This window comes from Larus michahellis, chromosome 4 (genome assembly GCF_964199755.1).
Source record: "Larus michahellis chromosome 4, bLarMic1.1, whole genome shotgun sequence".
Taxonomy (NCBI): Eukaryota; Metazoa; Chordata; class Aves; order Charadriiformes; family Laridae; genus Larus; species Larus michahellis.
This window is the reverse complement of record NC_133899.1, coordinates 155818-170363: the sequence shown is the minus strand read 5'-3', so window position 1 is coordinate 170363 and position 14546 is coordinate 155818. Positions and strand designations below refer to the sequence as shown.

At 44.1% G+C, this 14546-nt stretch overlaps 2 protein-coding genes across 3 annotated transcripts; one reads left to right on the top strand and one right to left on the bottom strand.

The window, feature by feature from the left end:
• Nucleotides 1–3933: 3933 nt before the first annotated feature.
• Nucleotides 3934–5621, bottom strand: TERF2IP (TERF2 interacting protein). Its single transcript, XM_074582878.1, has 2 exons — nt 4941–5621; nt 3934–4377 (listed from the first exon to the last, which is right to left on the bottom strand). Exons 1-2 carry the CDS (start codon nt 5619–5621, stop codon nt 3934–3936), a joined length of 1125 nt encoding a protein of 374 aa, XP_074438979.1.
• KARS1 (lysyl-tRNA synthetase 1) lies at nt 5362–14537 on the top strand. 2 transcript variants are annotated; one of them, XM_074582527.1, is made up of 14 exons: nt 5362–5906; nt 6388–6538; nt 6735–6900; nt 7306–7399; nt 7671–7857; nt 8030–8155; nt 9760–9879; nt 10066–10228; nt 10322–10495; nt 10809–10894; nt 11567–11652; nt 11935–12061; nt 13670–13813; nt 14400–14537. In XM_074582527.1, the coding sequence occupies exons 1-14, from the start codon at nt 5815–5817 to the stop codon at nt 14484–14486; spliced, it is 1803 nt and encodes a 600-aa protein (XP_074438628.1). In that variant the 5' UTR covers nt 5362–5814; the 3' UTR covers nt 14487–14537. The 2 variants fall into 2 exon arrangements, with proteins under 2 accessions (XP_074438628.1, XP_074438629.1); XM_074582528.1 differs by having other exon boundaries at nt 5406–5742.
• Nucleotides 14538–14546: the final 9 nt, after the last annotated feature.

Here is a 14546-nt window from a genome sequence, read left to right as displayed (position 1 = left end):
TATAGCCGTTGGTGATTCCTTCAGCACAAAGTCAGTCACTATCCAAGTTTCACTTTCAGTCATGCTTTTCTTTTGGATGAAGCAATCAGCTCTGATCACCAAGCCTAAAAACATTTTAAAGCAGCTGTGGACAATTACGGGATGTTTGCTTCTCAGGGACATGGTTTCTTTCTGGAGATCACTAAGATAGGGTTCCTCTAAGTATGAATCCTGCTGTTTAAAACGAAGTTCTTAGTGGTTGGAAAGACTTCAGGTGCAATTTCTGTATCTTTCCAGAGTCTGAATTTCCATTTCATCATCTGTAAAACTGGAATTATACTGACTCAATTCAGAAGGGGCAGATCTCAGTCTTGCACTGTGTAAATGAAAGTTTGCAGCTAGATTTGTAAAGGAGACATCAGAAGTTGTATCCAACATTTAGGCTTCAGTGACACTTACAGATCACCTGCTGACATAGCACTGTGGACGTCTGTATTCCTAGAGCTAAACCCCTAATCCCTGCAAAGGGTGGGATGTTGTATATTATGGAAATCATAGTCTTACTCCTAGGGATCCTGCTGCTGAATGACAAAACCCGTGCTGAGCAGGCAGCACTGGCGTTGCAGTAAGAGCACCGAAAGCAAGGTATCTTCCTTTACCCAGTTTCTGAGCAAACATGGACTCTTTTCAGTACATTGCTGATTATATTGCTACGTTAACCAATGTCACCTTGAGTAGTTTAAGTTTTATTACGAATACTTGTTTTCACTGGACTCAATCAATTCCGTGCATCAAATGTTTAACTGGACAAAAGCCTTCATAGTGTTTCCAATCAGCCAGTAAACAACTGACATAAAAATAACATAGGGTGCATTTTCTTAATGTCCTGTTTTGAAAATTACTTTAACTTCTGCTTCCTAAGCTTAATCAGAAAAAGCAGGATCGTTGATTTCAGTGTATCTTTACTAGACTCCTTTAGCTATGTTTCCTCAATACAAGAAGATTCTAAGATTTTATTTTTTCTAGAAGCACCAAAGCCACACAATGTAATCACATGAAAACGTAAAGTTGTCTTAAGACAAGCAAAGATGACTTAAAATACTTTTTGAAGGAGGAAAAAAACCAACAAAAGACCCCCAAACTTTCAAGATGGTGAGCATGACATTTAAAACTGTCTACATCCTTTGGCATGCGCATAAAATAAAAATCATGAAAGTCTGTTTAGAAACAAATGTCAAATTTACATTGTGCAAGTTCAGAAGAGTAAACTGCTTTTATACCAATAAAATGTAAAATGGAGAAGTCGCCAATCAAAGGGGCATTTAAAGAACAACTCTTTGGTATTCCTGTCTGTAGCTTTTCAACTGCATGCAATCAGTTCTTCACTGGCGACTTTAGTTGTAAAAGGCCATAATTCATCAATTTTGATGAATGCTGGCTAACTCTGAAAGGAAGCAAATGGGAAATACCCAAATTCCAGCTAATAGCTTGCAGACCTGTTATTTCTGTCTCTGGAATTGTCTTTAGCTCAAAGTTCTGGCACACGCATTGCCACTCTGCTCACCCTTCCAGGTTTACCAATACTGCGGCACCAGGCAATAATACAAAGAGACTTGTATACGGCTTTGAGCTACAAGAAGTGTGTTCCTGATGCTCACCAACAGTACAGGGACCCAATATGAACATGGAAAACCAAACTGTCTCCAGCATACTGGAAGGAATGTAACTGTGTCTTCAGCAAGACAAAGCAAAGAAAAGAAGGATTTTCATCGTGGGAGAAGGCACAATCAGAATTCCCTGAAACAGAACCATAAGACACAGGGACGTCTCCAGGTCCTGTTAATGCCAAAGTGGACTGAAGAGACCATTCCCATGTGCCTGCACAAGCAAGAGCGTGGGCAAGCACTGCCTTTAGGAGTTCAGCACAGACAAAAGCAGGCAACCTGGAGTAAGCTCTACACTTAGATGCTATGCACCAAGTGCATGTGGAAAGGTTCTCAGTGTTAGGCAATGGGTTTGTGTGTCTAATTGCCCTGAAAAAGACAATCTCACTCTTAAAATGTCACTTAGAATTATAAAAAGATATAATAAGCCTTACTTCTGATCTTTTTGCGTTGCAGCCATTTAACGTGTTCTGCCTCTCACTTTGAATCCTAGAGCAGTTTTGGTTAAACAAGACGACCATTGAATTGTGAGGTTGTGGTGCTGCTGAGACATGTACACCACCTGAGCTAGAACAGGGGGTTTTGGCTGCAGGAGGTGACGGGTATCCTGTTCATGAACCTGGTCATCAGCAGTCCTTGGGTTTCGAATCCATCTGGTAAAGTTTCTAATTTAAAAAAAAATCTTGCCACTTTATTTCTTATGTTGTCTTGCATTTTCTTGTCAAGTGCTTGTTTGGTCTTCCACACAAGTAACCAGTCTGAGCAGCGTAAATGTACCAAATAATTCTCACTTCTTCAGCAGGAATGACCTGTCCAGGGAAACATTGCATAGTCTGAAACACGGTTTTGGCATTTATTTGGTTACATCGGTTAACTCCCCGAATAATCAGTTGCTGTTTCAGGGCAGCGTTTTTCTGAAGTAGCAATCTCATTATATCAATTTATTGTTGACTTTCAATATAATTTGAATTTGGCTTCAAATTGACAGTTTCCTAATTCAACTTAATTTTTTGAGTGCCACAGTGCAATAAGCAAAAATCCCAAAATATAATTCTAAGGAAAAAAAAAATAAAAATGAATCTTTGCTTTTACCAGACCATTTTATTTTACCAAAAGAATGAATTCCAGATTTACAGGACTGACTTCAAATAATATTAAAATAGTGATCAGAGTGTGATTTCAGGCTGAAAGTACTGAGCTTTTCAGACTGTGACTGTATACTAGCCATGGTGTTCTCCCTGAAACATGACTTGGGTGATAGATACCTAAATAAACTCTGAGCACTCTTTCTTTAATTGTATCTCCTACTTGAACTATTGCATGTGGCCTTGAAACCTGGTCTGCTTCCTCCGACTAGGCTATCTGGTCTGGTATAAGTGTTACTTTGTCTGGATTAAAGAAGCTGGGACTCTTCAATCTGTAGAGATGCAAACTGTGGCAGAGCTATTCATTATTTTTGAAATCACAAAGAACAATGGTGAAGTTGATGTTATTAAACAAACCCTGCAATATTAGCACTGGAGAACGCATGCTGGAAGTGGTAATAACAATTGAGATGACTGTCTACTGGCCTGGTGTTTTAACTGACAGATTCTGTAACATTGAGACTGAATATTATAATGTCACAGTAACCTTTTTTGGTCATTCCCGGTACATATGGCCACTCCGAGACATCTCAGCATTCATTCATGAGACCAAGTGCCTTGCCTTCTGACATTAATATTCTTGATCTCTCTTTATGAACAGTTACATTGTCATTGTTAGAATCTTCAAATGTCTGCTCCTAATCAAGGTTTATTAACAACAACAAAAAAAGAGGCAATGACAACAACTGGCAGAGCAGGTTATGAAATGAGCATCCACAACACTTTGAAGTAGGACACATGACAGAGGACAGGCTGCTATTGTGCACAAATAATGTATTATAGGTTAAAGCCCTTAATGTGATTCTGTCAGATTTTGGTGCCAAGCCTGTTCAAACTCCTTTGCGTGCAGCAATGTACAGGCAGGACTGTCAGATGGTTTATATAGTAGATACACACTTTGAAGCAAATTTTCAGTGAAAACCTGATACTGCGTAGAATCTTTCTCTTTACCGTTTTCTACTTTTAAATGTTTAGTGCACTCGGTATTACAAATAAAAATCAAATAGAAAATAGGCCTTTTATAAAAAACTATTTTAAAGGATTTCTGAAACTTCAGAGTGCTGCATCAAATTTTGTTTATCACATTTGCATTTCTGAAATGACTTTGTTTTTTTTAAGTTCCTGCCACCGTCCTGCTTTGCTATCTAACTTTTCCTAAATGCCACCCGCTTTGCTACATTTTCAGCTCCAAATTTTGCTATCAATCTATTTCTGACACGTTCATCATCTTTTTGTAATTCCAAATCATCCTCTCTGCTCCATAGAGGGTACCCATCCAAGCGCTGCCCCGTCTGCAGAAAGTATAAAGTTGTTTCCACTTCACCAGTGTTTTTCAGGAAGGCCTGTGTAACAGTGAACAGGTCCATACCGAACTTCTCCATGAAGTGCTGCATAGTTTTTACTACTTCTCCCACCAGGCTGGAAGAAGAGCAAGTGCGTGTTGGTCTTTCTTCACTTTGTAACTGAGTGTCAGGAAGAGCAGAGTCCTCTGGTCGAGTTTTCAAACCAGATGCTGTTTCTCCTGGGGCCTTTCCCTCTCCGTCTCGTGTAGCAAGTTCTTCCGAAATGTCTGAAGTGTCACTTCCTGACTAAAAGTAAGAGAAGTGGTCATCAATCAGACACGGTATTTTCTGGCAAGCTTCTTTTATCACCGCTACACAACCACCTTCCACTGTGACTCTACAGTACATAAACTCATAAATTCACTAGGCATAATAAAATTCAGTGACTGAAGTGAAGCCGTATACGTTAACGAGGATAAAAAGAAAAGCATGAAATACAAGGGAGAATTTGAACAAACTAAGTATAAAAGGCGAAAGTAAACGTTAATGGCACTGCAGGAACATTTTATGCCTGAGGTGAAAGGATGACTTCCATTTGACAATACAGCTTTTAATGCGACAACGTCATCACATTAATTTCCTCACGTTAACTTGGGCACAGAATCGAACTCAGAAGACGCTCTGCAGCGAGGCACCATGTGTCCATCGTAAGCCACGCAGGTCATGGCTCACACGAAGCTCCCCACTAGCCACAGCTGAAGGGATGCCACGCTGCAAAGCCATTTAAAACGCCGAGTTATCGTTGCACCGTTTTGTGACAACCAGGACCGGCCGCTCCCGGCGTGCAGAAGCGCCTGCGGCATACTCACCTCCGTGCTCTCAAACTCCCGGTTGGCTGCCTCGAACAGACCCCCGCTTTCTGCGCGCTCCGCCGTCCGCCGGGGCTCTGCGGGGAAGACGCGGGCATCAGCTGCCGGGCCGTAGCAGGGCCCGCGGCCGCGGTCGCCCCCGGCCATCAACCCCGCCTCGCCCCGGCCGCTCTCCGCCCCCCCGTGCCGGCCGCCCCCCCGCTCACCCCCGAGCCGCGGCCGCAGGTGCCGCCGGTAGCGCTCGCGCATGGCCTGCCAGCTGTGCCGCGTCAGGCCGGCCCGCTCCAGCTCCTTCCACAGCGCCCGGCCGCCCGCCCGCGCCTCGCCCCGCCCGCGCACCGCCCGCAGCAGCGCCGCGTCCTCCGCCTCCGTGAAGGCCAGGCGGCCGCGGGGCGAGGCGGCGGGCGGCGGGGCGGGGGGCAGCCGGAAGGGCTCCAGCGGCAGCCGTCGATTGCGCTCCACGCACTCCGTCACGTACTCGGTGGAGACAGCCCCAGCGGGCGCCGCCTCGCCGCGCTGCGCCAGGAGCACGGCCCCCGGCTCCTGCACCCGGCACAGCCGTCCGCCGCCCGCCAGCACCAGCGGTGCCAGACGCAGCTTGGCCAGCCCGGGCCGCACGTAGAACCGCATCGGGCTCCCGTCGTCCCACAAGAAGAGGGACCGCGACCGCCCCGCCGCCATCGCCGCCCCGGGCGCGCAGGCGCGGCAGGGCCGGAAGGGCGTGGCAAGGAGCGGGGAAGATGGCGGACGCGGAGCAGCGCGCGTGCGAGGCGGTGGAGAGCGAGTCGCGCCTGAGCAAAAAGTGAGGGAGGACGGGCAGGGGGAGCCGGGCCGGGGAGGCCGGGCCGGGACAGGTCGCCCGTCGGAGCTGGCCATGCTGAGCCCTGCCGCCGCGCGGCTCCGCGGCTGGGTCTGGAGGGCTGCGCCCGCCCTCCGGTGGCGCCGGGCACTTCACGACCGAAGCAGGTCGGTGCTTTGCGGTCTGGCGGGACCCGCCGCTCTCCTCACGAAGTCCCGGCCGGCCGGGGCGGGAGCCGTGGGGGGCCGGGCCGGGCACTGAAGGCGGCTTCGGGAGCCCTGAGCAGCGCCCGACTTTTTCCAGGGGAGAGTTTGCCTTAAGTGCTGTTTCGCTTGTGTGCTGCGTGGGGTTGCCGGGCACTTGTGTATAAAATGGGCTGTGGAGGGCCCTCGGGTTCTCAAGGTCTGTTTGCGGGTTGTTTAATTCGGTTTTAACTTTCTCGGAGTATTTGCATCTCGTAGGAGGTAAACTAAAAAAGTTCGAAGAATGAAGTGCTTAGACGCGCTTAAGGATTACTTTTACGTTTGGTCAGAGCAAGGGAAACGGCAGGGCCATTGGTGCTTTGTGAGCTTTGGTAGAATTCTGCCGAGCATTTCCTTATCGGAACGTGGGAGTGCCTGCTGCATCCGTGTGCCTTCTCTTTTGCAGTGAGCTGAAGAGACGTTTAAAGGCTGAGAGAAAAACAGCTGAGAAAGAGGCAAAGCAGAAGGAGCAAAGTGAAAAGCAATCAAACAAGCTTTCTGTGACTTCTGACTCCGAGAATAATATTGCTGCTGATGAAGAAAGCTTGGATCCGAACGTGAGTGTCTGGCCTCATGCTTATTACTGTTCTGAGAATAAATGAGATTTACATTTGATTTTTTTTATTCGAGGGGGGTTAAAAGGGGAGAGACTTACATATCCCTGCATAAGGCCAGCTGTGTTTCAATTTACAACCTGTAAAATGCTTTCAGTTTCTAACCAAATCGTTTCATTTTCTTTGTTTCTGGTAACAGCAATATTACAAGATCCGTAGCAATGCAGTCCAGCAGCTGAAGGGCACCAATGAAGATCCCTATCCCCACAAGTTCCATGTAGACATATCTCTGACAGATTTTATAGAGAAGTACAGTCACCTGCAGCCAGGAGATCACCTGACAGACATTACAGTGAGAGTGGCAGGTAAAGGCTTATCGGGGGTACAGGAAGACGGTCTGTTGCTTTGCCAAGGCAAGTCTTAGCTGCCTTTAGTGATGGGGTGGTCTCTTTTTGAATTTTGCTGATTCCCTGTTACTCAGTCATGAAGTCTGTAGCAGTGTTAGACTATTCAGGACGCGTCCTTTCAGACTGAGTGGACCTGCGCAACATCCCTTGTAACTACAAGATCAGATTGTGATACGGGCTCCAAGTTCATACAGTCTTTTGTGCACTGGTATTAACTTTGAGGCATAACTGCTACTCTTTCATGGTTGGCAATCAATTCAGAGCTGACGATCCTTTGTCCAAGTGATAATACTGCGGCTTTTGCCCCTATATCCTTTCTGCTAGGGACTGTTGTCCTGATGTCCTGCATGCTTTGATGTTTAGGTCGAATCCATGCAAAACGTGCCTCTGGAGGGAAGCTGATTTTCTATGATCTTCGTGGTGAAGGAGTCAAGTTGCAGGTCATGGCAAATTCCAGGTAAGTAGAGGTATTCCCATCAGCATTCTAAACTGAACTGCGTTCTGGGGCCTAGAGATCTGTATTTGGGCATTCTATTCTTTTACCTCCTTAGGCTATTCATCTATGGGTTGGCTTAGGCAGCTACGTAGTGTTTTGCTTAGGATGTTGTCGTTGGCTTCACTGCTAGAAGAATCCTTTTTTTAAAGGATTTGGTCTGGGGAGAGACTTGCAGGACAGTTTGGAATGTTGAATTTTAGCAAAACTGCTTACATTGTTTTTGTAATTACAGGCTCTACAAATCCGAGGAAGAGTATTTCCGTATTAACAACAAGCTGCGTCGTGGGGACATTATTGGTGTAGAGGGGAATCCTGGGAAAACAAAGAAAGGGGAACTGAGTATTATTCCTTATGAAATAACTCTGTTGTCCCCATGCCTGCACATGTTGCCTCATCTTCACTTTGGCCTCAAAGATAAGGTACTTGTCATACCTGTCACTCTTGGAGGCAGTTTGGCGGACAGGTCTGAATGGATGACCTTTTATATCTGCTGAGGGTATCGGTCAACAACAAAGAAACATTAGTTTCGTTATTTTTTTCCTTTGGTAGCACATTTGTCTAGCTTGTTCTAAAGATACTTGTTCTTTTCAGGAAACTAGGTATCGTCAGAGATACTTGGATTTAATTCTTAATGATTACGTGAGGCAGAAATTTATAACCCGTGCGAAGATCATTACATATATTCGGAGCTTTCTGGATGAGTTGGGCTTCCTTGAGGTAAGGCTCCAGTGTTTTATTTCTCTCTGTGTACTGAATGTACCTAGAGCTTCTCAGCTTCAAGGATGCTTTATATTCAGACTCATACGCAAAATATTTACAGAAGTGAGAATAATTACCTCAGCAGGGTGTGTTTTATCACTTTAACGTAATGTGAGCCATGCTTCTGGGTCAGTAACATTAATTCTTGATGCTAAGATGTGAGGATACGGACAGGCATACTGATGTTCGTTGTGTTAACATGAAAGCCAAGCTGGTTTGTAAGCACAGCGGTTGACACGTGGCATATCTCACAGAATCAATTAGAAAATTGTTTGCTGCTTCCATCGGCTCTCTGAGTCATTCTGCTACTCCATTTTTCCATCATTTGCAGCTACTTTCTCTTTCAACTTCAGGAGACATGGAACTGTTTCTCATGTAGTTGATAGTGTATATTGCTTGAAGCATAAGTGGTCACCTTCTAAACATCTAAGAAAACGTGCTTCTGTGAAAGAAAATTTGTAATGATTTGAACTAAATCAATTCACTGAAGCCTGCAGCAGGTTGATTTAAATCTTTTTTCTCTTTGAAATTATGTGTGTATTCAGAAATGAATTCATTTGGACTCTGGGATTCCCCATACATACAGACCTTCAGTAACAGCTTTTTAGATAAAGTGAATGTTTCCATATTCCCAGACATTCTCACTGCCAAATATTTGTGAATGCTCCAAATGTAAATAATTCTAATTTTTTCCCCAAAAAGCAATATTACAAAATGGTTTAGGTCTTGCAAAATTTGCAGCATCCATGGCGTTTCATTTCTTTCAGGACTGCTGCTTTACAGCTTTGCCATGGGGACTATCCTAAAGAATTCACGGCGTAAGCAATGATTTGGAGAAGATACTGAGGAAGGCTGCTACTTCTCATAAGTTTTATGAAACGGCTCGCTCTCTTACCCAAGAGCTAGATGCAGTGCTCCAGCTGGGGCCTCAAGAGAGTGGAGTAGAGGCCAAGAATCCCCTCCCTCCACCTGCTGGCCACACTGCTTCTGATGCAGCCCAGGATACGACTGGCTTTCTGGGCTGCAAGCGCGCATTGCCAGCTCATGCCCAGTTTTTCACGCACCAGTATCCCCAAGCTCTTCTCGGCAGGGCTGCTGTCAATCCATTCATCCCCCAGGCTGTACTGATACTGGGGATTGACCCAACCCAGGTGCAGGACCTTGCACTTGGCCTCGTTGAACTTATTTTTCTACAGTGCAGAGAGATGATTTTGTGACAATGCCACAGTCCAGTTCCTGGCTTTGACAATATGAACGCAGCAGGCTCATGTTTATAGTAAATGTGAATGATTCTTGATAGCAACAAGTAGTTTAAGTAGTTTGTCTTCACTGACTGCACGGGAGAAATGCTCTTTAGTTCAGAATTGTTTTCCTATTCTATAATGTCAAACAAGAAATGAAATACAGAGATTTTTCATGAAAGCCAGCAGTGGTTTGTTTCTTTCTTTGCTCTACAGAGTTCTGCTTTGGAAACAGATTAGACGAAAGCAGGGCATTGAGGTAGGAGCTTGGAAATATTTATGCCACTGTTAAATTAACCATTTTTTGGTATTATTTTACAGATTGAAACTCCTATGATGAATGTAATTCCAGGTGGAGCTGTGGCAAGACCTTTTATCACATACCACAATGAACTGGATATGAATTTATACATGAGAATTGCTCCAGAGCTTTACCATAAGGTAAAATACAAGCCTCTCGTGGCTAAGCCTATATTCTCCAAACTGTTGTGATCTTATTCTAAAAAAATAAATGTAGCTAAAATGAGGATTATTCTTGAAGAAAGGTGGACTCATTGGGTTGGAGGGAGCTCTCTTTAGTTCTTTTGAAAAATTTTAGTGTGCTTACTAGAATTTCCTTTTGTTTAGATGTTGGTGGTTGGAGGCATGGACAGAGTATATGAAATTGGGCGTCAGTTCCGTAATGAAGGCATTGATTTGACTCACAACCCTGAGTTCACAACTTGTGAATTCTATATGGCTTATGCAGACTACCATGACTTGATGGAAATTACAGAGAAATTGCTTTCAGGTGACGTACGCAATATTAATTAAGAGTAAGAATCTCTGGAAGAATTGCAGATTATGTGGCATACTCTTTCTAAACTTCGGGTTCCTTTTGTAGGGATGGTGAAACATATTACTGGAAGTTACAAGATCACTTACCATCCAGATGGTCAAGATGGACAGGCCTATGAGATAGATTTTACTCCTCCCTTCCGACGAATTAGCATGGTGGATGATCTGGAAAAGGTCCTAGGAGTGAAATTCCCACCAGCTGAGTGTTTTGAAACTGAAGGTTAGATGCTGAACATGAATGTCCTATAATTCTTCCTTAACGATTTTTTTTCCCCCAAATAATACTGTCCAGTTGTGTGCGGTTGTGCGTAACTGTTGCCAGGTTTCTGAAATATAAAATAACTTACATTTTAGTGTAAACTGATTAAAAACAAATACGGGTTTTGCAGAATGGCATTTAAGCTCGTGTTTTCCATTATGTATACCATTAAGATCTTATGAATCACTGTAAGACATGCTGAAGGATGCAGAAAGAAAAAAAAACCCGTGGTTTCCTGGGTGGCTTTTCTAATTTTTGTCTACAACAATTTCAGAAACTCGGAAGTTCTTTGATGACCTTTGTGCAGAGAGAAATGTTGAGTGTCCACCTCCCAGGACAACAGCCAGGCTTCTTGACAAAGTAAGTAAAGGTGGTGTTTTTATAAGCCTAATGCCTTTGAGGATCTATCTGTATCAACAGAAGTCTGTTCAGAGCAAAAGTGTAGCTCTGTCTCAGAAAACACGCTGAAACGCACTTCAGCCATTTCTGTATCGCAGTGGGAAAACTTGCTGTGTCAGAATCTTTTTTTTTGTGTTGTCTCCACCAAAATGTAGTTTACTGTTGCCTGCTTAATGTGAGTGCTAGATGATTTTAGTTTGATAACTGGTCTCTTGTGCTTAAAGCAGATCTGCTTTATCTTATGTCAGTTTTGTCTGCAAGATCTGTGCGTTTCTATGTACCTTACTAAACTGGTAGCTTACCATGTAGTTCTTCTGTCAATTGTATTAAGTCTTTTCCGTTGTACCCAAAATATTGCTTGATAGCTGTTTTTTCTGCTGCTTTTCCTGTTCACCTTTGTTGTAATGTCCGAATGAATTATATTTTCTTTTTTTTATACAGTTTTCGCTATGTCATTTTTCTTGTCTCTGTTAATGAAGACATTACCATGATCAAGAATTATTAGTTGGGAAACTTTTCAGTTTTATGGTATCTTTTTCAGTAGTGAAGAGAGGGAAGCAGGATGTTTAGAGAAGGCAGTGCCAGGAAAGTGATATTGTGCTCTACACAATTGTTTTGCTTTTGCTTTCCCAGTTAGTTGGTGAATTCCTGGAAGTCACATGTATCAACCCTACATTCATTTGCGATCACCCACAGATCATGAGTCCTCTAGCCAAATGGTAAGAGTATGAGACACAGTCACTGTTTAACTCTTTAAAATCCTCTACTAGGTTATTAAAAAGAGCTGGGGCGGGGGAGGGGGGTAGCACAGGAGCAGGAGCTCACGTTCTTGAGCTGTGAATCCCATCATCCAGGGAAGAGGTGTGCTGATACGTAGTAGTTTCAGGTTTTGACAGCTGTAACTGCTAAGTGTGGGCAATCCTCCTGAATTGATGTACGTGCTCTTTGCTTCTGTAAAGATGTTTATTTTAAGGAGTGGTTGTTTTATCGCCTTCACATAGGCATCGCTCTCGTCCAGGACTAACAGAACGTTTCGAACTCTTTGTAATGAAGAAGGAAGTGTGCAATGCATACACAGAACTTAATGATCCTTTTCGTCAGCGGCAGCTTTTTGAGGATCAGGCCAAGGTATGGTGTCTTGCTGATAGTGAATCATTGATATTGGCACGTAAGCAAAGAATATTTCCTATGTGTATTCCAAATCTGGCATTATTCCCTACTGCTGAAAGGAGTTGTTACTACTTGGAGCGAGTGTTTGTCACTCAAATGAATGCCTGCTATTAAAACTTAATTCCTTTTAAAGGAGCCGTGCTCTCGAAGATAAACAAGTCCAAACGTTGCTGCTGATTAGTTTTTTAGTAGTGCGACTTTGTTTTGGAATATCTTCCCTTTTATTCTACCTGAAGTACTAATCTGAAAATGAGCAAATGTGCAAAGGCTTTTCTCTGTCTTGCTCAGGTTGAAGGTTACTTTTCCCCAATTAAGCATTTATCTAGTCATACAACATTATACTTACAGGTTCTTACATTTCTGTGTCTGTTACCAGAGTTTGAATGGTGTGTAAGAAATAGCCTAAATTCCTGAACTGTGTTACTGCTGTTTTAAATTGGGTCACAGAATAGAGCTGCAGACTGGAAATTATTAGGCTTGCAAATTTATAGTACTAGGTTTCTCTAGATAAGTCTTAGAGAGGAGTGACTGAAACTGATTTTGTAATTAGGTATACACATCCATGAATGCATGCATGCCCACACAACTGAGGTCAGATGATGCAGTCTGCAGACACAGAGCTCCTGTTCTTCCTACTCTTTCTAATGGCTTCACAGTGCTTGAGAAGATTAAACAATTGTCAAACCCAGGAAAACAGAATTATGTTAACTAACTTACTCAATAGTAAACTTCAGAATGTTCAGTTAGAATGAATAATATTACAGATTTCTTTTACCTTTGGTCTGTTGTATATATGTTTGCTGCAGTTGTCTCTCATGATTATAGCCAGACTGTGCAGGCATATTATATGTGCTGAATGAAAATGTGCCCAAAAATTTAATGTTAAGGTGGAAATTGAGATGAAGGATGGCAGCTTGCATTTCAGGATTTTCAGACTCGGGCAGAAAAGTTTGCTTTAACAGTTTTTTGCAAAGTCTTCTGTGAAACTGTGAGCCAAAGTGTTTGTTGCTGTTTCAACACTTACACTTGGCATTTTCTAAATTTGAGAGGGAGGGCTAGTCTGCGTTTTTATTATTGTGCCTTTTGGCACTTGGAGGCTGTCAGGGTCAGATGCATTAGTTACTGTCTCAGTGAAGGGTTTTTTAATCTTTCTACTTGATGGGAAAAAAAACAATCACTAAACTTTGTTTCATGGAGGAACTACTGATGATTCAAACAATTATGTTTATTAGTTGTTTCTGCAAGCATTAAATAGAGGCAAGCAATAAAGAACATGAGAAGCCTTTGAAAGCAATTTATTCCACTGCCATCTGCTGCCACATGGCCCTGGTGATAGCTTTTACTGAAGTGCCAGGGCCTTTGTCTAGAAAGGAAACTTACCTCTAGGCTCAGTTCCTTTCTTATCTGTACTTTGGAAGCATCTGTACAGGTGACCTCCACGATTCTCTGTGTACTGAGATTCCTTCATCGGTTACTCACTTATGCAGCTGTATAGGGCTTTGGTTTCATCAGTTACATCGTTGCTACAAATACAACCCACCTTTTGCTATTCATTTTCTCATTTAGGCAAAAGCTGCAGGTGATGATGAAGCCATGTTTATTGATGAAAACTTCTGTATGGCTCTGGAGTACGGCCTTCCTCCTACAGCCGGCTGGGGCATGGGAATTGATCGCTTCACCATGTTCCTTACAGACTCGAATAACATCAAGGTAAATGTTAGAAATGGCAGTGCTTTGTCAGAGAACAGGGAATTGGATTCTGCAAAGAAAACAAATAACAGGCAGCGTAGTTGTTTGAGATTCTTTAACACGAGAATTCAGAGTGGTAGGGTGTGGAAGGGACATTCAGAGACCATCTAGTCCACCCCCCACCGCCAAAGCAGGGTCACCTAGAGCAGGCTGTCCAGGAATGCATCCAGGTGGGTTTTGAATCCCTCCAGAGAAGGAGACTCCACAGCCTCTCTGGGCAGCCTGTTCCAGTGCTCTGTCACCTTCAAAGTAAAGAAGTTTTTCCCCATGTTGAGATGGAATTTCCTGTGTTCCAGTTTGTGCCCGTTGCCCCTTGTCCTGTTGCCGGCCACCACTGAAGAGAGTCTGGCCCCATCCTCTCGACGCCCACCTTTTAGATATTGATAAGCATTGCTGAGATCCATTCCACCTCAGAAAAGCCCTCCTTTGTCGCACTTAGAAATCTCCCCAGAGGCTGCCGTGCCCAGACTGGCCCACAGGGCCCTGCTCCCCAGGCCGGGGCGGGGGCGGCGGCCCTGGCGCCCGCTGACGGTGTTTCTTTTCGCAGGAGGTGCTTCTCTTCCCTGCCATGAAGCCGGAGGACAATAAGAAGGAGGCGCAGCCCGACCCGCCCGCCGAAGGCACCTCAGTGTGAGGAAGCGCCTCAGCGTGAAGAAGCCCCTCAATAAACGCAGTCTTTTCCGCCGCCCGTCTC